The following is a 22,527-nucleotide window of genomic DNA, read 5'->3' as shown; positions in this document are numbered from 1 at the left end:
GAGCTTCAACATTAGGAGCCTTGCTAAATCAAGGTCTTCCGCCATTCATAGACCACATAGCTAATTTAATATGAATGCAAGAATATTTTTCAGAAATGAAAACTACATTTGATAGGAATACTATAATTGAGCTGTAAAAATTGTACTGAATGGCTTAAAATAATGGTTAAAATGCCAAACATGCAAAGATAGGGGATTAATATGGAGAAATGTGTCCTCCTGATTCTACATTTGCTGAGCATTATTTCCTGTGCATTCTAATGAAGGAAATACATTACAATTAGCCACAGGAAATCACAAAATGTGTCTAACTAGTATCATACCTCTTCCACTCCTCCTCACCATCCCAGAACTCATAGACGACAAAGGATAAACCATCTGGCAGACGAACTGCCGTTACACTGGAAAGGAGGCAGAAATGAGCAGGACAGCTCAGAAAACAGTCCTGTGCTGGCTTAGGACAGACCATGTTTTGGTAAAACATAGAGGAGGAGGAAAGGGGGAAGATGAAGGATGATAATGATGAAGAAGAAGAAGAGCAACAACAACAACAAAACGAGACCAAGGATTACAATTTTGGGTTATATATGCCGGTAGCACGGTGCTGGAGTTGTAGAGCATTGGCCTCACAGTTCTGAGATCTAGGGTTTGATCCATTAATGCATGTTCTCCTTGTGCCTGTGTGGGTTTTCTCTGGGCACTCCAGTTTCCTCCCACATCCCAAAAACATGCATTAACTGGAGACCCTAGGTGTGATTGTGATTGTGGCTGTTGTCTGTCTCCATATGCCCTGCGATTGGCTGGCAACCAGTTCAGGGTGTACCCATGCAGGCATGGAGAGAACATGCAAACTCCTCCAGGATTTGAACCCAGGTCCTCAGAAGTGTTAAGCAGACTATCTAACCAGTCGCTCCAACGTGCCATATTGAATAGAAAACTAAATCAATATATCAATCCATTCATATCTCAAGTTTTGTTAGGTAATGTCTGCTTAGGTAATTTTGTTCATACTGTGGTGGAGTCTGTGCCTGTACTACCATCACTTGTCGCTGACCTGGACCCTTCACGAGACGGTAATTCTCAAGAGAATTCTGCTGCTGCTGTGAAATAACAAATCACACACCATTCGAAATTCATGCAGAGCATTAACAGGCTTGTGTTAAGTGACATTTAGGTTGCAGGGTACCAAATGACTATGTACAGTATATTCAAAGATGACATTGACTTTACTGAAAAGCACCTTAACAGACATCAAGACCCTTTATACCAGATATTGTAAGGGCTTATATGAGATCATTTTTAAATTGCAAGTATTTTTCAGATACTTAGGGTATTTGCTATTGTTGTACTTGTAGGGCATGAAATTGTTTCTGGATGTGTGACTGCTAAGATTACCTGTCACCATACAAGTTTGGTTAAATTTCACAAAGGTTTAAGAACTATAAAAACAACATTTTAAATTTTTTTCACGCTGCACAGTTTCACACATATCACACTACGGCAGACAGTTCTACTTCAATGAACAGAATAAAAATTGGATTTTCTCCATTTAACAAAAAGCAAATTAAGATCAAATGTATATTATGTTGTGGCGGCACAGTGGCACGACTGTTTGGAGAGTCTGCCTCACAGTTCTGAGGACTGGGTTTCAATTCCAGCCCCGCCTGTGAGCGGCCACGCCTGTGTGGAGTTTGGATGTTCTCCCCGAGCTTGCATGGGTTTTCTCCGAGCACTCCGGTTTCCTCCACATCTCAAAAACATGCAACATTAATTGGACACTCTAAATTCCCCCTCGGTGTGATTGTGAGTGTGACTGTTGTCTGTCTGTCATATGCCCTGGCAACCAGTTCAGGGTGTACCCCGCCTTCTGCATAGGCTCCGGCATTCTCGTGACCCTTGTGAGGATAAGCGGATCAGAAAATGAATGGATGAATGTATTTTATGTCCATGGTAGGGTTATCAATAAGATAATTATTTCATTTAGATCAGTTTTGGCATGAACAGACTCTTCAGTGTTACACATCAACCCATATGAGGATAAGCGGCTTGGACAATGGATGGATGGATTACACTAGGAATGTGAAAACAAACACAATACATACTGTATGTTGCAGCGCAGCGACGTTTATAGGTATTGTATGAGATAAGATAAACGGAGTCACTCACAATTTATAATAATAATAATATATCACCTTTAAAATAAGAAAAAGCACAGTGATTCTCAATACTATCTATCATATTGCTATCATATGAGTATAATATCAACATAAAGTGAATAACAGCCACAGTTTTGCATCTCAACAGCATTTTTTTTTTTGTGTGTTTTTTTTTACCGCGTTGTCGTCAGTTCTCTCTTGAGGCCAGAGGGGAAGAAATGTCTCAGTTATTCATTTAAAGAATGAAGGAAAGTGAAAGCATGTAAAATAAAATTCCTTCAGAAAAGCAGGAATGAAGAAGATGTGAGGAGACTTACTGAAAGCAGTCTCTCTGAGTGGAGACGTTCTTAAGGTATTGCTTCAAAGCCTCACAATAGTCACCGAGCTTCTTCTGGGAAACCACCATCTCCTGACGGATCAGCAATAATGACTGCATACAGAGAATCAAGATTAAAAATCATTCTGTTGATCCCATGCAGACAACATTTTCTTGATTGAATTAAGTACATTTAGGTTCTCAGAATTTCAGGTTCTTGCAAAACATCAATAGCATTTTTTGGCATGTGCATTATGTGTCGGCAGGAGAAAAAAAAAAAGTCTCCTCTCCAAGAAAACCAGCAGCAACTGACTCATGTTGAAATTAACTGCATCTTTGAGACCTGTAGACCGAAAGCAACACAGTAGAGGTACTCTTTGGTCGCTGATTAAGATGCGTTCTGCAATGCAACCCGGAACTCGTACCTAATCACTAACATACACTCACAAAGAAACCATGAGGCATAGGCCCCAGCATGCCCGCGAGCCAGTCGAGAAAATGATAGGATCGAAAAACGAAAAAGGCCATGAATATCATACAATAACATGAAAAACAATAACGATGACAAAAATTAAAGGACTCTTTTAATGAAGTGAAAATAGGCACTCATTACATAGTTCTGGACAGAAAACATCCATCCATTCATTTTCTTTTGCCGCTTATCCTCATGAAGGTCGTGTGGAGTGCTGGAGCCTATCCCAGCTGTCAACGGGCAGGAGGTGGTGTACACCCTGAACTGGTTGCCAGCCAATTGCACACCACTCACAATCACACCTAGGGGCTATTTAGTGTGTCCAATTAATGTTACATGTTTTTGGGATGTGGGAGGAAACTGGAGCGCCTGGAGAAAACCTACGCAGGCACGGTCAGAACATGGAAACTCCACCCAGGCGGAGCAAGGATCGAACCCTGGGCTTCAGAACTGTGAGGCCAATGCTTTACCAGCTGATCCATCGTGCCGCCCGGATAGAAACCATTCTTTGCATAATGGATAAGTAGGGTATTTTCTATTGGTGTACTTGTAGGGCATGAAACTGTTTATGGATGTGTGGCTGTTATCATGATTGCCTATTATCATACAAGCTTGGTAAAGATTTCACAGATTTAAGGACTATAAAAACAACCCAAAAAAACTCACGTTTCATTTCGACTCTACCACGACACAAATACTGACTTGGCATATTTCATAACACCCCCAACTGGAAGCTCTTTGTGGTGATGCTGAAAATGCGACATTGATTGAAACAATAGTAGGAGTGTGAGCAACCATTTTGGATGGATGGTTTTACTCTATTCAGCGGGCTCAGCTTTAATTTCATAAGACATTTCATTCCACTTGCTCTGAGAAAAATTAAAAAGACAAAAATAACTGAAAGGTTGTATTCAGTTGAATGAAGTGTAAGAAAAGCCTTGACTAAATAACCTCTTTATTGTTATATTGATGAATACGTCCTCTGATTCTCTCTCCAAACTCAATAAATTATTTTTCAGGTAAGTTGCTTTTAACTGCATATGTCCATGTCAATTTTCCAAGACACTTATCCTTACGGGAATGCAAGAGCCTATCCTAGCTAACATTGGGTGAAAGGCAGACTACACCCTGAACTGGTCACCAGTCAGTCACAGGGCACACAGCAACACCATCGCAGAGCAGGAATTGATACCACCCTGCCCACACCAAAGGCAGGTGTGTGCACCACTACACTATCAGTGGCCTTAATCATGTATGTTCCACAAATTATTTTACAAAAGTGATATCACCAGTAAAATTCATTAAAAATAACTAATTTTCTGAGATTTTTTAAATTGGTTTTGCAATTTTGCAATGCAACTGTCTTTTTAATTCATTCATTAACTCCAACACAACTCCTCAGTGTTCTATAACCTGCAAGAAATTGAAACCTTTTATATAGAATATGACTTATATATTATGTATAGGGCGGCATGGTGGATCAGCTGGTCATGCGTTGGCCTCACAGTTGTTACCACCCGAGTTCGATCCTAGCCCCGCCTGTGTGGAGTTTGCATGTTCTCCCAATGTCTGCGTGGGTTTTCTCCAGGCACTCCGGTTTCCTCCCACATTCCAAAAACAGGGAACATTAATTGGACACTCTAAATTGCCCCTAGGTGTGATTGTGAGTCTATTGAATGTGTCCCAATGTGTTTACCAGAACACAATTAATGTTGGTAGAATTTGAAGCAAATTAAATGTCAAAGTCATCTGGCATAGTCTCAGGTTTACCTGCAACACTAATGAAATTAAGCAACATAAAAAAAAATGATGGATGGATGATTAAAATTCAGATCCGACTTGCAGGTGCTCCAAGCAAGATTGCTTTTTAAAATGTTTTATTGTTGTCATTGTACTGATGTAGTTCTTTGAGCAAGACCTCTGAATAGAGTCAAGCATCTAAAATTGTTGCAATTTCTGGGCAATATTGATGTTGTTTTTACTAAATGCACTTTTTTTCCTCAAAATTTGCTTGAACTCATCAGAGATTTGCTCCAATTTCTTCTCAACACTTTCACGAAACTGCAGTTAGCATTGTACAACGATGAATACCTTACTGCCATTTGCACTGTGGAACCGAGAATTATTTATTGTAGCATTTGCGTTATTTGGTTTTCCATTCCGTTGTTTATTAAATTTCTCATTCTTGAAACGCAAACCTGGATTTCACCACAACCTCAATCTCTTGTCTTCTTTTCTTCTCATATGCCTAGCATTCTATTTGGTACTCTTATTTATTTGCCATTATTTGCTTTTAGAGTACAATTGTGTCAAGCTATAGTTTTCATTTTTATAATAAACAATGATGTATGGTAAAGACTCAAAAGTGAAGAATCTACGTAGGCTCTCACACAGTTTTCAGCATGTGCATTATTACACATTATCAATTGTTATAGTGTGAAGAATAGAGGCAGGATAACATATAAGGATGTGTAGTTGCAAGGGGAATCAGGCTAGCGTTACCATGGCAACTGATGAATACTCAAACAGAGGTATTCAGCTCACATTTCATTTTGTTCTCCTCCCCCACCCCCCATTCGGTTTGTGTCCTCCAGCCTCTTTCCCACTTCTCCTCATTGGCCCACTTCTCAACACCTCAAAGCTCTACAACATTTCGATTCTTCTCAGAAGACCCTCCCGCTTCCTTCTACAGACACTACCTATTTCTTTCCTCTCAACCCCAATATTCTCTTGCACACACTTTTACTTTTTCACAAATCATTTTCATTTCTCTTTCTTTTCACTTCTTTTTCTCTTTTTTTGATGACATTCACCACTTCCTCTAATGTTTTTGCATCTCACGTTGGGCTTGAACTATTCCTCATTAATTACATTAAAAATTGGAATCAGAATATTCTTTATTTGCCAAGTATGTCAAAAACACACAAGGAATTTGTCTCCAGTAGCCAGAACCACTCTTGTACAATAACTTGACAATAAATACTTTTGAGATATAAAAACACACTTCGGAGAGCCACTTAGCCTCCAGCAATCTCATGGCAAGAGGAAAGAAGCTGCTGGAATGTCTGCTTGTTTTAGTTTCCATTGATTGAGGGTACCTACCTCAGGGAATGAGCTGCAAGCGCAAGTGACCGCGATGTGTCTGGTCAAAGAGGATTTTCATGCTCTTGTCTCAGTTCTGGTAGCATGCAAATCATCAAGAGTGTGTGTGTGTGTGTGTGTGTGTGTGTGTGTGTGTGTTGGGGGGTTGTGCGGGTGACCGACGATTTTTATGACATTTCGGATTGTCTGTTTCAGTCAGAATTTGTCTTTTTTGTGGCAGCTCCAAACAAGACTGTGATGCATGAACACAGGACTGATCTGATGACTGCCGTTTAGAACTGCCTTTACAGGTCTTGTGGCAGGTTGTGCTTCAGAAGGTTAGTGGAAGTAGATCCTCTGCTCCACGTTGTTAAGGACAGAGTTGATGTTGGTCTAAAACTTTACGTCCTGAGAGACTACAATTGCTGGGACTTGAAGGTCTCAACAGTTGACAAAGGACAAATGGACACTCGCACAGAGAGAGACATGATTACTTCTTGATTACTTGATCTTGATTACTTCAGGAACAAGTTGCATATTTTTCTTTGGACTGCAGCATTACTTGGAAGACTATAATATGGTTGATGGTGTCATCACCTGCCCATTGCAAAAAATACAATGGGAAGCAGCAGTTCACATATAGTAGGGTGCCAAGCTATAGAAAAAAGTAAATGATGCCCTGATAATGATAATAGTGGTTTTATGATTTCCAAGGCAACCTAGATAACCTAAATCAGAGGTCTATAATACAGTGTTTCCCCATTATTCGCGGGGATTACATTCCTTACACTCCTGTGACTAATGAAAATCCCTGAATAATGGATGCAGTATTCATATAGTTCACTTCAGGCGGCACAGTGGTGCAGCTGTAAAGCGTTGGCCTCACAGTTCTGAGGACCTGGGTTCAATCCCAGCCCCGCCTTTGTGGAGTTTGCGTGTTCTGCCCATGCCTGCATGGGTTTTCTCCGGGCACCATGGTTTCCTCTCACAACCCAAAAACATGCAACATTAATTGGAGACTCTAAATTGCCACTAGGTGTGATTGTGAGTGTGACTGTTGTCTGTCTCCATGTGTCCTGCGATGTACTTTGTTGGACAAGTCACACATCAACAATTGCAAATGTTGGAACTCAGTGTGCACATCAGGTGCACCACATTCTAAGGCACCATGTATAATGTGGCACCTCGTCTATTTAGAAGAGAGTTTAATATCGCTACAATCGCGAAAATACAGTACATACAAAAAAAAACCTTTGGAGACCAAAATCTACGACTATGAACCGCCGTGAACGGTGAAGCACGAATGGGTAAGGGCACTCTGAAGTAACGTAACAGCCTAGACAAAAAACACATGATCATAGACCCGGCATCAATGCTAAGGTGAAATCAGAATTGTAAACAATGGTTATTTAGAGTTTTCCACAAACTCAAATGATCAGACAAACTTTCATTTAAATACACTATGTAATAACGATTTCCTACAGTGAGAACTTGAAGAGTTATTGGATAGTAAACAATCATTTGGTATGAACTCAATTATAAATGAATAAAAATTTATGTAATATAAAGTGTTGAGCTTTACTACGAGTAATGCTCGGAACTGCGGTACTCATGTAGGCCGTCACCAAAATCCAAAGTCAATTCTGGGAGCTAAAATTGAGACTTATTTGTGGGCTGTGTGACTAGAATGACATGTACGTACATGCATAAACACAGATGCAAGTAAAAAGGGAACCACAGTTCCATCAACGTCCATGCATCCTAATTTACAATTTATACCTAATGTAAAGCCTAATATGAGAGGAAGGGCATTTACATATGAAATCACTATGTCAATAAATATGTATGTGATTTGCAAGTGTAAGAATCAAGCCAAGAATTAAACACACTTGGGCTGGATGTTTTGGGACAACGTATGATCCGGGTACATAATGTTGGTATGCATGGACTATTTCCCATTACTCTTTGGGCGTACATAAAAGCAAAACAACATGACATAGATGTATATTCTCTCAATTCTGGCACCTGTGTTGCTCTTCAGAATCCAAATCAGAATCAGCTTTATTGGCCAACGATGTAATCAACACACAAGGAATCTGTCTCTGGTAGTTGGAGCCGCTCTAGCACGACATACACGTTGAGTACGAAGACTAGTAAACAGACAGTCAATTGACTGCAGCCTGTCCCAGCTATCTTCGGGCAGAAGGCAGGGTACACCCTGAACTGGTTGCCAGCCAATCGCAGGGCACATGAAGACAGACAACAGTCGCACTCACAATCACTCCTTGTGGCAATTTAGAGTCTGAAATTAATGCATGTTTTGCAGATGTGGGAGGAAACCGGAGTGCCTGGAGAAAACCCACAGAGGCATGGGGAGAACATACAAACTCCGCACTGGTGGGGACGGGAATTAAACCCTGGTGCTCTGAACTGGGGGCAGTTGCTGCACCTTGCTGGCCTAGGGAAGATTTTATTTCATTATTATTTTTACTTCACAGTTGTGCATAGTTGTGGAAAGGATGCAGTGTTCTACAATTTAGAGCAGTTAGAATGCCTATTAGGGCGATAGTCCAGTGCAATGACCATTGTGCAAAGGGTGTCAAGACTTCAAGGAGTGTATTCAGTTTTTTTTTTGTGTGTGACAAGTCGTGGGATAATCGATCGTATATAATACTAATACTAATTGGCCCAGCAGGATGTGATAGCGACAAACTTGAGGGAGAAAATTGGCACCATGTTGCAGTGGAATTGTTAGTTACTGTAGCTCTTCAAGAATTGATTTGCAAGAGGGAAGAAGCTATTGGAAGGCCTCCTAGTTTTTATTCTTCTCCTCTTCTTCAATTCTGATATGTCTGTGGTGTCGTGACCAGGCCTTATTGTACAAGCTATATTTCTGCTGAAGAGTACTTTTAATGCTCTTTGTTTTATAAAGCAGGCAGTTGCCTTGTGACTTTCACTTGCTCACTGCCAAAGTGAATCTATGCGTTGTTCCTTTGGCCCAACCCAAATTACCTCTCCCGCTCACTCTCTCGCCCTCTGTCATGTCTGCGCTACCTTAGTAATATTGACTTTCAGATTCATGATCATTGAGCGAATGTCGTAGCAAAATAATGCATGCTGACTCAGAGAGACAGCTAATGGCAATTGGAAGAGGTGTGGGTGTGCTTTTCTGTTTTCTCTTGCAGCAAATGGACTGTCCTGTTTGTATTTGATACATCTGCCCATAAAATATATACTTGGAATTGCCAACAGGGTTAAGTTGCCTATGTGAGATAACTTTTTTTGTTCTCCCACCAATACCGATAACTTGCTACTTCTCCAAGCTGATTACCAATGCCGATAAAATTCTTTTCATGGTTTATATCAGGGGTCTTTAAAAATTTCCAGACCAAGGACCCCCAAACTGATGGAAAGCTGAAGCGGGGACCCCCTACTTATTTATATTGTAGATAATTGTGTTAATTATTTTACTGGTCCTGTATTAAAATGTCTTTTTATTATGACTACGCACAAGTACAATGAGACAGAGATGAAATGCCACGCATAAATGTACCTGGAATCAGCACAAATATTATGTCAAATTATATATCGGTTCAAATATTAGGGGGGTAGAGTTGTTCACATGCAAGCCACCAAATGTTCGTCATTAGTGTATACATGCTGGCAACAGGGCCAGTACCAAGGAGGGCTGTTGTGTGTTTTCATGTTAATTAAATTTGTAGATGATCAAGTTTATTGTCCAGCAAGCAAACATTGGAAAGGAAGATAGGTAAGAATGGCGTTTGCAAGGATCAGGTGTTAGAATTTTAGCCCATAGGACAACTTGGCTTCTGCATGCAGACAAAGCGCCCCTGCTTGCTGCTGTTGCCTTGAGCTCCTACGTAAGTCCACTGCTTTGCCGGCAGCCAGGTATCGCTATAGACCCGTACTTACAAACTCAAAATCACTGGATAAACACAACTTCAGCAAATGCTGGTGATCATAAGCTTAGCTATCAGGGATATTGACTATTTTTGGTATCAAAGACAAAGAATTTCAGGAAAAATATCCATGACTTGTCAGGGGCCAATGGTACCCATCCAATTTTTTTTTGTATCACACCAATCAGTGAGATGTTTGAATTTTTTCCAATACTGGCGTGATAGTTATCGGTCCGATACTGATTGTGCATTCCTACTTAGAAGTTCTAATTTAAAAATATAACACTTACTAATTTATAGAAATAGGATTTAAAGAAATAAAGTGTTGCACATCGATATTGTGAAATGTCCTCATTTTGTAACTTCTTGTAGATAATTATTATGAGAAGTCATTAACATGTTCAGTGTCATCAAATAAATGACAAACAATTAAATGTAGTTAAAGGTAATTTTGAACTTTAAACCTTCACAATCAATACCCACGAAGTAACTCTCAGTTTTAAATACATTGGTGACCCCTCGGCATGTGCATTTTTAAGTCTTCTGTGTTCATGCTGCTCACAAAACAAAATCATCATAAAAAATTGAACCATTTTTTATTAGTCAAGTGCCTTGTCTAATGTGATCAAAATTAGACAAGTTGTAAAGTATTAGAGGGGGACATGATATATTCTAGGATTTGGAAAACTATTGGTAATTATACCTAATTTATTCATTATGCTAAATTTTAGCTAAAATATTTTTCTGTTGGGAGCCAGAATTGGTATTAACACATTATGGTCATACGAAAACAATCAATTAATCTGTTTTTATTCCAACTTACTCTCGCTAGCGTCCTGACTTCCTACGTAAACGAGTCACCAGTCCATCATAGAGAACATAAAGCGATGCACTCAAAATTGACACCCACATTCCCACAGTCACTGAGTTGGGACTTAACTTAAAGCCCAAGTCAGATGCCAATAAACATTCTAAAATGATATTGGAATGCAAAATACATATAAGATTATTCACTTCAATGTCTATAAGAAAAAATAAATATGAGCGGAGAGCGTGTCATCCATGCGCAAAGTTGTGGAAGTCTCACTCGACATCGAAGTAGTAGCGATATTGCCTCCAACGTCATCAGTAGATGTTACACTGGGACATTTACCATTGAAAACACGTAGTGGCACCTGCTATGGGAGAGTAACAACAGAGATTTTCAGATTTTTCTGACGTACCTTCTGACACGGAAGCTCTTTTCAAAGAAGAGAACATCTTACAATCGTGTGAAGTGACCGGGACAATAAAACCTTTCTTTTTGAGGCATATTTAGATGATATGCGGATCACCTCTCACAAACAACAGACTCCCCGACATTATGACAGTATGTAGTGTACTCAGCCGCGAGCGACGACAACGCCGTGGCCCGGGCATAACGAGACACTGCGGCCCGGCCGCAACAAGCTCATTGGAGCACTGAGGTGGCTCTGTGCGGCGCTGAGCTGGGGTGGCTTATTGCAGCGCCGAACTGGGGCCACTTTATGGCGTTGTCGGATGAGTGCAGCATCATCACCACCCTTGTTTATCGCTGACGGCGGCAGCGTTGTTCATCCGTCAGCGTTGTTCATCGCTGCCGCCATCAGCAATGAACAACGCCGCTCCCGTCAGCGATGAACAACGCCGCTATCGGCGGAGATAAACAACGGCGCCGATGATGGGGCACTCAGCCACGAGCAACAACACCGCCGTAAAGCGGCCCGGCTGAGCACCGCGATGAGCCACCCCGGCCAAAGCCGTGAGCGGCCGACGCGGCGCGGACGTGCACATCGACACATTTGGCACCCCTGACTTACATACGCGGATCTTTTGTTACGGCAATTAATTGAGACGTGGCTCTCTATTTGGGCAATCGGGTAGTTCTATTTTTATGGTTGCTGGTATGGAAGCCCTCCATCCCGGAGAATCACTTGTCCAATATCACTGCATACATACTTTTCTTGAACAGTTCTTTTGGTGTGGGTTAAACACTTTCTCCTTTCTTTCTTTTTTTCCCATTACCTACTTCTTATTACACCATAATCTCTTCACTGCCCACCTTAGCCAAATTGCATTTGCCATTCCATTACTCAACTACCTTATCTTCTTCTTCTCCCTTCTTCTCTCTTCCCTTCCTGGTGCATCCAGAGGCTCACAATACTGAGCAGATACAACAAATGAGCTTGGTCTAGAGCACTTATAGCACACATCATTAATAGCCTCAAGTTCACTGCTCATGATAACCCATGACAAGCAAAACGCATCTAAAGTAATTCATCTCCTTACTGGTTCCAAAGTGTGTCTCACTGACGTTACAGTCTATCCTCTCCTAAGCAGTGGCAGTGGCCGCCTCAGCACATTTCTGAGGACCAGAGTTCAAATCCTCTCTTGCCCTTAGGTATGATTGTGAGTGCAAATGGTTGTTTGTTTCTATGTGCTCTGCGATCGGCTGGCAACCAATTTGGGGTGTAGCCTCCCTCCTTCCCATTGGTAGCTGGGATAGGCTCGAGCACTCCTGCGACCCTTGTGTGGATAATTGTCACAGAAAAATGGATGGACAAAATGAAAACCAACGAAAAAGTGTACTTCAAATATATGCACACTTATTAAAAAGAGAAAACTATGAAATCCAATGAAGATACTATTCAAAGCAATCACAGCCTTTACTCAATATGTTGTTAGTGCACTTTTGGTAGCAATCACAGCCTTATTTTTTTATATGGGTATTTTTTAATATAAAGACGGAACCTGGGCATGCGTATCTTTGGGCGATTTCACCCATTCTGCATTGCAGCATCTCTTAAGCTCAAGTTAGCTTGGAAGCACAGATAGGGAGACATTTTCATATCTCCACAAATGTTTAGACAGATTCAGGTCTGTGCTCTGGCTGGGCCACTTCAGTACATTCACATTCATTGTCGTCACGCCAACCTTATATGGTTTGATTAGGGTTGTTGTCCTACTGAAAGAAAAACAAAAAATTTTTAGTCATCTCTCTCTTATTTCTGAACTTTCTTTTGAAGTGTATTTTACTTTTTGTTTTTAAAAGATTTTTTTTACATACTGTACTTTTCAATCATGTACACCGAGTTTATCGTTTGAAACACAAGCAATGATGTACACATGCACAACTAAATTGCTAGGAATTGCTAGAATTGCTATTCATTCATTTGTGGTATTTGTTAGTTGTATTCTTTACTATGACTTTCAAAATACTTTTTCATTATTTTACTCAAGATGCAGTGCGTAGATTATATTGTTCCCGAGGCTGGACTTCTTCATTACAACAACAGGGCCGTCTCTTTGATATGATGTGGGCTATGCCTGGCTCCCGCCTTCCACCATATGAGTCTAGAACGTTTTTATTTTGGTTTGAAGGATAGACATCTGGGAAAAAAGAAGAGGTCATTATTTCATGAGTTTTTCTGCTATATAAATGCAAACTAATATGCTTAATTTGCTTTTTACTAATGTGAGACATGAAGCTTAGACTCAGTAGTCATTTCTGCTTAATTTTTGATCAAATATATCATGTTCAGCCAGATTTTGGACCACCCACATTTTGGACCTGTCACAGCTTGACATGAATGAGTAGTAGCTGATTACATTTTCACACAGAACTTCCATGTATTCTGTGGTGGAATTATTGTCAAAATTGAAAGTATGGATCATTTTTTTGGTTGACAATAAGTGAAAATAGTGAAAGTGAAACATGACTAATGGCTTGTTTAAATAAAAGATCATTAAAAAGCCTTCTTGCGGAAATAAGCCGCGTGATCAGACATGATGTAATCCTTGCAGTTTAATTTCCGTTTACGGAAAATGGATGCATGGATGGATAAACCAGTTTCGTCAGCTCAATTTTGTATTGAGTGCGTCACAAATGCCTCTAAAATGAAGTTATAAAAAAGGCATTTCTGTAAGTCGCATTGTGTGACCTTGGCTGGAGTGATGGACACAGCAGTTCTTTTGAATGTACTGAATCACTCGAATGACTGACAGATAATTCAATTCTTTTTTATAAAATAATGCAAGTGCTTCCTTATTCCTCTAATGATCCATCCATGAGGTTCACGTTCACCTGTTCTGGTGAGCAGACTCGCCCCCCTGCTTATCGTTTGCACTGATTACTGTCGATATATATTGCCACATGTGTGGTCTGGTCCTTCATCAGATCGTTGTAACTTGATGTCACATTCCCGCAATTCCATGTTCTTGTCTTTGATCCTCTTTGTACTGAACCCTGCCTGGTTGACTACATTGTGCCTCTTCGCCTTGTGATTCTGACACAGTTACCTGTTTGGACTGTCTGCCTGTGTATCAACCTTGGATTGAATAAATACGCTCCCTGAACTGTACCTGGTCTTGTCAGTCATGCACTTGGGTTCAGTCTCGTGTTCTGGTCATGACAATGAATTCATCAAATCAACTTAGTTTATGAAATAAGGACCATCATACACTTTTACCAAAGAAGAATTAAAAACAAAACAAAAAAAAAAAACGGAATGTAGATAAGAAACTGGTTTCATAAAACTTGATTACTGAAAGTTGGGAGAAGGGGAGTAACAACCACAACAGATATAAGCCTCAAATGTGTGCCTTCGAGAGGCTTGTGAGTGACATCAAGAATATGGATGTGAGTGTTGTTCTAGTGTGCGAAAAGTATCGGAAGCTCATAATTTCAATTTTGGCTCGCAACATAAAGCAAGAAAAAAAAAACCCGCATTTCTGTAAAGATTAATATGCTTGGATGAAAGGGAATGATAATCGTGTTGAATAGTTATAAAATAAAGTAGCCTCAAACATTGCTGTTTGTCTAAAAAAAAGGGCTCACACACTGTCTATGACTTTTCAAATGAAGACAGTAAATATATCTGTTATTTCCTTTGTGGGTGTTAGATATTAAAAGATGTGCATGACTTAATTCACTGTTGTACAAAATACCCGCCGTCAATAAATGAATGCAGACGACAGCAAAGAAAGAAAACTTTATCCTGGGAAATCATTCAAAGCTTAGCTCCTGTCGAAAAGCCACAAAACAGGACCATGCAGGTTATATGCTGCCAATGCTGACCCTCTTCACTAATTATATGTTGCCGAGTTGAGCCCACCACTAATTCTGCGGTACTAAAGAGGACATTGCCTCCATAAGGCACTTCTGACTGATGATACACCTGAGGCTTTGCTGCATTAAGTTTAGTACACTTTTGTGTCGACTTACTGCACTTGTGGTGACATCTGTGTCCGTTAGCCTCTGGTGCAGATCAAACCAGACTGCCTGCAAAGGGAAACACCGCAACAACATGTTAGACAACAAAACTGGATAGCAAGAAACAGCTGGTAACCTGGTCCCAGTCCCAAGGTAACCAGAGCAAATGTATTTGATTTGTCTATCATACAAATGTAGCTAAAATGTCATTAAAAAATATTCTCAACACAACAGAAATGAAATAAATTAGCGTCAAAGTGAGTCTCAAGATTTTGTTCGAAATGTCGCTTAGATTCGGCAAGTTCTGGTTCTCTCCGGAATGTGATGTCACGTCAACATTTAGCCACAGAGTGAAAAAGCTACCAAAGATGGTGAGGAAGTGTATTGTATACTGCTGCTCTGCGTCAAACGCCGACGTAGTCAGTTTATATGAATGGCCGAAAGATGAACAGATAAGCAGGTTATGGACCAGGTTTGTGAAGATAAAGCGGGCGCATTGGACATACAAATCAAAGTGGACAGTAATATGTTCCAAGCATTTCACGGAGGACTGCTTTGAAAACCCGGTGGCGCCTTCACTTGGCTTCGGTAGCAAGTAAGTACATGCATGTTCAATTGTTTAGTATTGACAAGTATCTACCTCGTTTTAAATGTAAATACAATACGGATACAGATATATATATCAGCTAATTCAAATCCATGTGATGTTTTGGAGGTGGCGAAATTTGTACACTGTATAAAGTTAGTGTAGTGTTGACACCGAGGTCTTCCTCAAATTCGACGATGGCAGTGTGTGCTCTCAAATGTTTGGTGCATTATTTAAAATATGGGCTAAATGCATGTAAATAATGCCAATAAGGCACTATAAACAATGGACATTACTCTGATCTGACAAATATTCCAAATTGAAAATATGAATGAAATGTTTTTCATTTTATCTTGCAGAAGGCCAAAGTTACACCTCGTGGCGGTCCATCTATCCACTTGTCCCTTTCACCAGACAAAGAGAATTGTAACCCCAAACGTAAAAAAAAACCGAGTTTATGAAAAACGAGAAAGATTAAGAGTAAATTTAATAATCCATCATGTTACAGTTTTCTTGTACATGTCGTCCTCAGATCTGCGAATAGTGGGGTCAGATACATTTTATAAATCTGAATTTGAATTAATTTCAATGCCTCATATGATTGTTGGTGTTGTATGGGTTCCAAATCCATTTTAAAAAAATACTATACCTATAGGATAAAGGAGTAAACCAGGAAAGCAGTATGTGCATATGGATGAAGTAATGTAATTTCCATGTTTCAGGGTATGTGGAATGGCTGTCAGAAGACCTCTGGACCCTCTATATGGATGCGGACCTAACGACTTCCTCTGCTAACGCTCAAGCACCACCACCTCTCAGCAGCCAGTACACAAAACCAAGCAAAGACAGTGCATTTTTCATGATTTTCAAATCAACGCTGTTGAAATATGATGTGAAAATAATGAAAAAATATATATAAATTTCAAAGAAGCCGATTTAAAATCTGTGTTTCTCAACTTGTGTGAACCTCTGTAAATATGACTTCCATGATGAAAGCAAGGTGAGGTGGCATACTCTGTATTTGAACTCTCCAGCTCTTAATTAAATTTTATGGAATGAAACAATTTCATATTTAACATGTGCATGTACAAATGTTAGAATGAATGATGTTTTCACCTTCAGTGGTTTGTAAAAAAAATAACTTGGTTTAGAAACTTTTTCAGTGCTGCGATACAGATGAGATCACAAATTCTTCAACCATTTCACTTACTCAAATTAGAGTCAACTTGAAAGGCAAATTTTGCACCAAAATAACATGAGATATTTTAGAGTCGAAACTGTCGGATAATGACAGCACTGTCCATCAATTATTAGTCAAGGATCAACACCCACACTTTAGTTTTCACACAAAGAAAAGGGTAATGTTCATCAGCTAGGCATAAATCCTAAATCCTGTGAACACGGCATCATCTTCAAGTTCTGGGGTGGAAATTCTGCAAATCACATGATGGTATAACAACCCTGTTGCGCTTGCCGTGGGTCCCCAACACCACCTCACCAACTGTCTGTACGCCACGTGGCGATTTCTTTGATGTCTTTCTCCTGTGAAGGCGTTTCTGCCATAATGGTATTGAAAGAAATGCCAGGCTGTCCCCAATACAAATGGGTTTAGGCAGACTGGGTGAAAGCCTTCATGGTTAAAGGGGAATTCCAGTGGTTTGCATTAACAATGTATCCAATAAGTCATGTAATGTGTACTCTATCTTGACAATGTGATGTTAAATCATCTCTCATTTAATAGTGTTTATTGGGGTTGTCTTAATGTGACGTCACATGGAAGCAGCTTCAACAGAGCCTCGGTTTGAAATACGCATCAGAGGCATTCGGGTTCCAAAGAAAATGTGCACTTGGCTCTAATTTATTTAATTTCTGTTGTGTTGAGAATTTTTAAAATATTTTTTAATGAAATTTTTAGCTACATTTGTATGATAGACAAATAAAATAAATACATTACTACTTTAATATAAAATGTGGATCAGGATATAAGTTCTGGAAGGAGATTAGGTGTATGCCAATGAGAAGCACAATGTGAAAGACAAAGTCCCCATTTTGCAATTAACATCAACTAGCACCTTGGGGAGGAAGTGTATACTGTGCCTTTTCGAGTTCAGATCATTTGAGTTCAGTTTTATGGGCTTTGAGCAAAATTTTGAGCTCCAAGTTGTCATTCTCTGTGGATAAGTTTGTCCATCATGGATGGCAGCAGTGAAAAGCACTATGAGCATCATATAGGTTAGTAAAGTACACAATAAATAAAGCTACTACTGTTTACCGAATTGTTTTTACCATTGCAATGTTCTAGTGTACCATAAAAGATCTATTTTATGTTATTGTTGCTCAGTGTTACAAGGGAAACATCTCTCAGTATGATCCAGAGTGTTGCAGAGTACAAGCAAAACAATAAACATTGTAAAATTACCATAAGACCTTTCAGACAGCGTGATATGCTTAGCTTTTAGAGATCCATACAGTATGTGTGCAGATATTTAATTTATTATTTATTTAGTATTATAACAGTATTTAATAAAAGTCCAGTGGCTTCATATTGGCATGCATGATGATAATGTGGTTTTGATGCCTGCATTGAAATGCACTGATGAGCCTCCACTCGGACAACTTGGGAGTCATATAAACGTAGTATAGTCAGTCCCAAGATGCGATGAAGGCCCGTCCCAATTAAGTGAATGATAACCATGATAACTGCACCTGTGAATATATTATGGTCGCAGGGCACACTCACTGCAAGGGATCGCAGCAGGGGTTGCCTCTGAGATCTAGCTAAGCGGATAGGTCTCCCTTCTCTCTCTCTCTCACACACACATGCACAGCAGATGATGAATGATAAGGAGGTGATATCAAACTTAGATCAGTTGGACTCAAAGTTAAAGCCCCATGTGTTAACTTTCATTTGCGGTAGATAGGAGTGTGAGCCCTGTATAGTAGTGTTGGCTCGCCAAATATAACAAACACCACATCAATTCCATGTTCCCTGATTGAGTGGAAAAAACAAACGTGAAGAATTATTATTATTATTTTTTTTTTTTGCTACACGCAGAATGCTCATTCCATTGGGAAGGAACCTCCTGTACTGTGTGCCTGATGGCAAAAAAAGGAACTCTTGAGGCCCATTTACCTGCCAATATGCTGCTTGTGTGCCTGAGATGAAAAGTATTCAAATTAGATGTATAACATGTAAGGGGGACAGTAAACATTTGGAGTTATTTTCCCTAATTTTATATTTACTGAGAAAGTGAACTTTGATGGTAACACAGTGAAAATATTGTAGCTAGATTTATTCGCAGTGGATATCGATGGCTAATAACTGCCTGTGATGTGAACCAATACCAATCAACTACTGGTAATCATTAGTGAAAATGTATTTTAGATAAATCAATGTTGATAATACGTATTAGATTAATACTTTCCACAGAGTCGCAGGATACACACAGAAGATTTCTAGTACACTTGAGTTCCTTTTCTTGCAGGTAACATCCAGAGTAAATAGTTTGGCCTAAATAAAAAATTCTAAATAGAAAGCCATCGAGATTCAGTTGTAACAAAATAAAATCAAGTGAAATAAGGGCAATAGTTGTCTCACACATTTGTGCCCAGATACCGAGTGTGCATTTTATAAAAATTTTATCATCACCCCTTAATGTAACGGGCTTTCTTTTGCAATCTTAATACAGAGATTAAAAAATAATATTCTTTGAGAAAGATACATTTTTGAGGCATGACGAGCAGATATAATGTCAAGCCTCCTGGATTTGTCATCCAACACCAAACGTCAACATTCTTCACTACATACATATTCATTGAAGCATTTCATTTTGCTATTCGCTGTCATCCTTGGAATGTCCAATTTGGAAGCACTTAGAGATTTGTTAGATAGAGATGCTACAAAGAGAAAGCATCAAATAAAAATGCAGTAACCTTGCAAGACCTCTAAAGTGAAAACATACTTTATCAGAAGGTACAGCCGTATTTTACAAAGGTTGATTGAAACAGAAGAAATGTTTTTTTTTCTTTTGTGTGTAAAGATGACCAAGTCTAGTCATCAGTCAACCACAGGGCTTTTATACACTCTGATCCATATTTTTGGGTATAGGCTATGTTTTGTTCATTTTCTTGAATATTGTGGTCTATGCACTTTACACTGCATACATTTCTTTAAGTAATAAATATTTGATCATATAATGGACGAGAGTTTTAAAAAAAGTCAGAACTCTAAGTCACAGTCCTATTTTTGGGATTTTGCGAATGACCCAAAACAGCGCCATCAACTGGTTGTCAGCCAATCCCAGGGCACATAGAGACAAACAGCTGCACTCACAATCACAGCTAGGGGCAATTTAGGGTCCAATTAATATTGCATGTTTTTGAGATGTGGGGGGAAACCGGAGTGCCCGGAGAAAGTCCACGCAGGCACGGGGAGAATATGCAAACTCCACACAGTGAGGGTGGGTTCTCAGAACTGTGAGGCCAATGCTTTCTAGCTGGCCCACAATGCCGCGGGCGTGCTGGAGCCAATATCAACTATTTTCGGTGGAGAGGTGGGGTACACCCCGAATTGGTCATCACCCAATCGCTCTGTCCTTAAATTATTAAACAATTAAAAATGTTGAAAATAGCCAGAGAGCAAATCTCTTAATGTTCTTGGAAGCGCAAGTGTCTGAGAGTGTTGTAAAATTCCACCACATTCCCCACTGTTGAGTCTTATGGCATACTTTTTGCCTGTAGATTGAAAATACATATCTATGAAATCTATTTTTGTTTTGTTTGATTAGCATTGTCCATGATGGTCTGTAGCTTATCCTGCATGCAGTCTCAAGGGTGTCACAGCTCCTCCCCAGCAGTGAGCCAACCTTCTTAAAGTGGGACTGTCATCCCTATAAACATTCTAAAATAGATATTGTAATGAAAAATACATATAACAGTATTCGCTTAAATGTCTATACGAAAATATATATGTGAGCGGGCCGTGCGTCATCCATGCGCAAAGTTGCGCAATTGAGTGTCCCTCGACATCCAAGTGGTCGCCGTGATGTCATCGTCACTTCCGCCGTTAGAAAATGCGCAGTGCCTGCTACTACGGAAGCCGAACAACAGAGATATTCAGATTTTTCCGAAGCCCCTTCTGACACCGAAGCTCTTTTCAAAAAGGACAACACCACACAACCGAGTGAAGTTACCGGGGCAATATTACACTATTGTTTCGAGCCCTCAGGGCAATATTACACTATTGTTTCGAGCCATATTCAGATGATATGCCATCACGGCCAAAGCGCATCCTATCCGATCCACTTCCGCGGTGGAGATGAGCCATCGCGGCTCATCGCAGCCAGCCGGTGTGGATTATGACGGAGCCGAGCAGTGCCGCTCAGTCGAGCCGGCGCGCTTTATGCTCGCATGCGACTGAGTAACGCATTCTCGGCTGGGTTCTTCAGAGAAGCCCCCGTCGAAAGCCCGACGCGCAGCCTTCGCAGAAGATGTGACTGCCGAACGCAGCGCCTCAGCCGGTGTGGCTGAGTTTTGGCCCGCCGTGCTATATAAGGAGAGGATGGAGCCGAGCTATGTTGCAGGCTGAGTGAGACATTGTTGGCTGGGCGACGCGCACATCAACATATTTCATACGCGGATCTTTTGTTACGTTATGAGAGAGACCGATTACGTGGTCCGCCCCAAACTATTATTTTTTTTAGTAGCTGTATGCGCACATCAACACATTTCGTGCGCGGATCTTTTGCTACGTTATGAGAGAGACCGATTACGTGGTCTGAGTCTCCTCAGGACATAATTTGTACACTTGCCCACATCCTGTTCGAGCCCTTCCTCTAGAGTGCATCAGTGGTTACTGTTAGCAAATGCCCCAATTTGTCATCCAGGTGCACACCCAGATATCCGTATGTCCTGTATATAGGTCTGCACCACGTTGATTTCCTGGTACCAGACATTGAGAGACAGCAGAGGTGGCTTGGCCATGCGAAAGTTGATAGTAAACTCCTTTGTTTGATGATGTTCAAAAGTAGGATGTTCCTCTCGTTTCAATCACTGAATACTCCCACTAGGTCCTTGTCCTCCGCATTCATGTCCTTTCCTCACACAAGCCACAGTTGTAATATCATCAGAATACTTTTGAATGTGGCAGTTCTCTTTGTTGTGGTTAAACTCTGGAGTGTATAATGTGAACAGGTACACATCCAGAACATCATCTCTGAAGGCCAATTTATACTGCCTGTATGCAGGAATCCAAAGGGTGCACTGCAGTGAATGTGGTACACTGAACATATAAAAGTAGGTCACCGGAGCATGTGGGAGAGCTGCGAAAAAAAAGTATTTATGATGCTTTTCCTTGTCGATGCTCTCATTTCTTGTGATCTCCCTTCTATTCACGTTCAGTTCACATTGTATCTTCGTATTACTTTTTTCTCTTTTTCAGTCAAATACAAGAGACAGGAACTTTATTTCTTTTTGCTTTCATAGAGTCACCATTTCGATTAAAGATGTATGCGTCGGAAAGTGATGTGTGGACCAATGCATGTTTACGGAATGGATACTGAAATTAATTCTAAAATATAGTATGAATGGAGCTGCATATGCATCTGTAGTCTGCGGATGAATAATACAGAAAGTATGAATTGGCCATTAGGAACAGAGGCTGAATGGTGTTAAAAGCATTTGAAAAGTCAAAGAATGTGACCTCCCACTTGTTTTCCCAACTCATCCAGGTAGGAGTATGTACAATACAGATATACAGCATTGTCCA

The 22,527-nt window shown here is 40.2% G+C and overlaps 1 protein-coding gene across 3 annotated transcripts in view; it reads right to left on the bottom strand.

Moving 5' to 3' along the window:
* The window catches only part of necab2 (N-terminal EF-hand calcium binding protein 2), a 148,511-nt gene that overhangs the window by 8,803 nt on the left and 117,181 nt on the right, over window positions 1-22,527 (bottom strand). For all 3 annotated transcript variants that reach the window (XM_061821627.1, XM_061821626.1, XM_061821625.1), the window contains exons 8-10: window positions 15,188-15,244; window positions 2,474-2,586; window positions 324-401 (exon numbers count right to left, since the gene is read on the bottom strand). In XM_061821627.1, coding sequence (XP_061677611.1) covers window positions 324-401; window positions 2,474-2,586; window positions 15,188-15,244 — 248 coding nt within the window. The remainder of the gene's footprint in view (window positions 1-323; window positions 402-2,473; window positions 2,587-15,187; window positions 15,245-22,527) is intronic.

This window comes from Syngnathoides biaculeatus, chromosome 6 (genome assembly GCF_019802595.1).
Source record: "Syngnathoides biaculeatus isolate LvHL_M chromosome 6, ASM1980259v1, whole genome shotgun sequence".
NCBI classification, from domain to species: Eukaryota; Metazoa; Chordata; class Actinopteri; order Syngnathiformes; family Syngnathidae; genus Syngnathoides; species Syngnathoides biaculeatus.
This window is presented reverse-complemented; position numbering and strand designations above follow the sequence as displayed.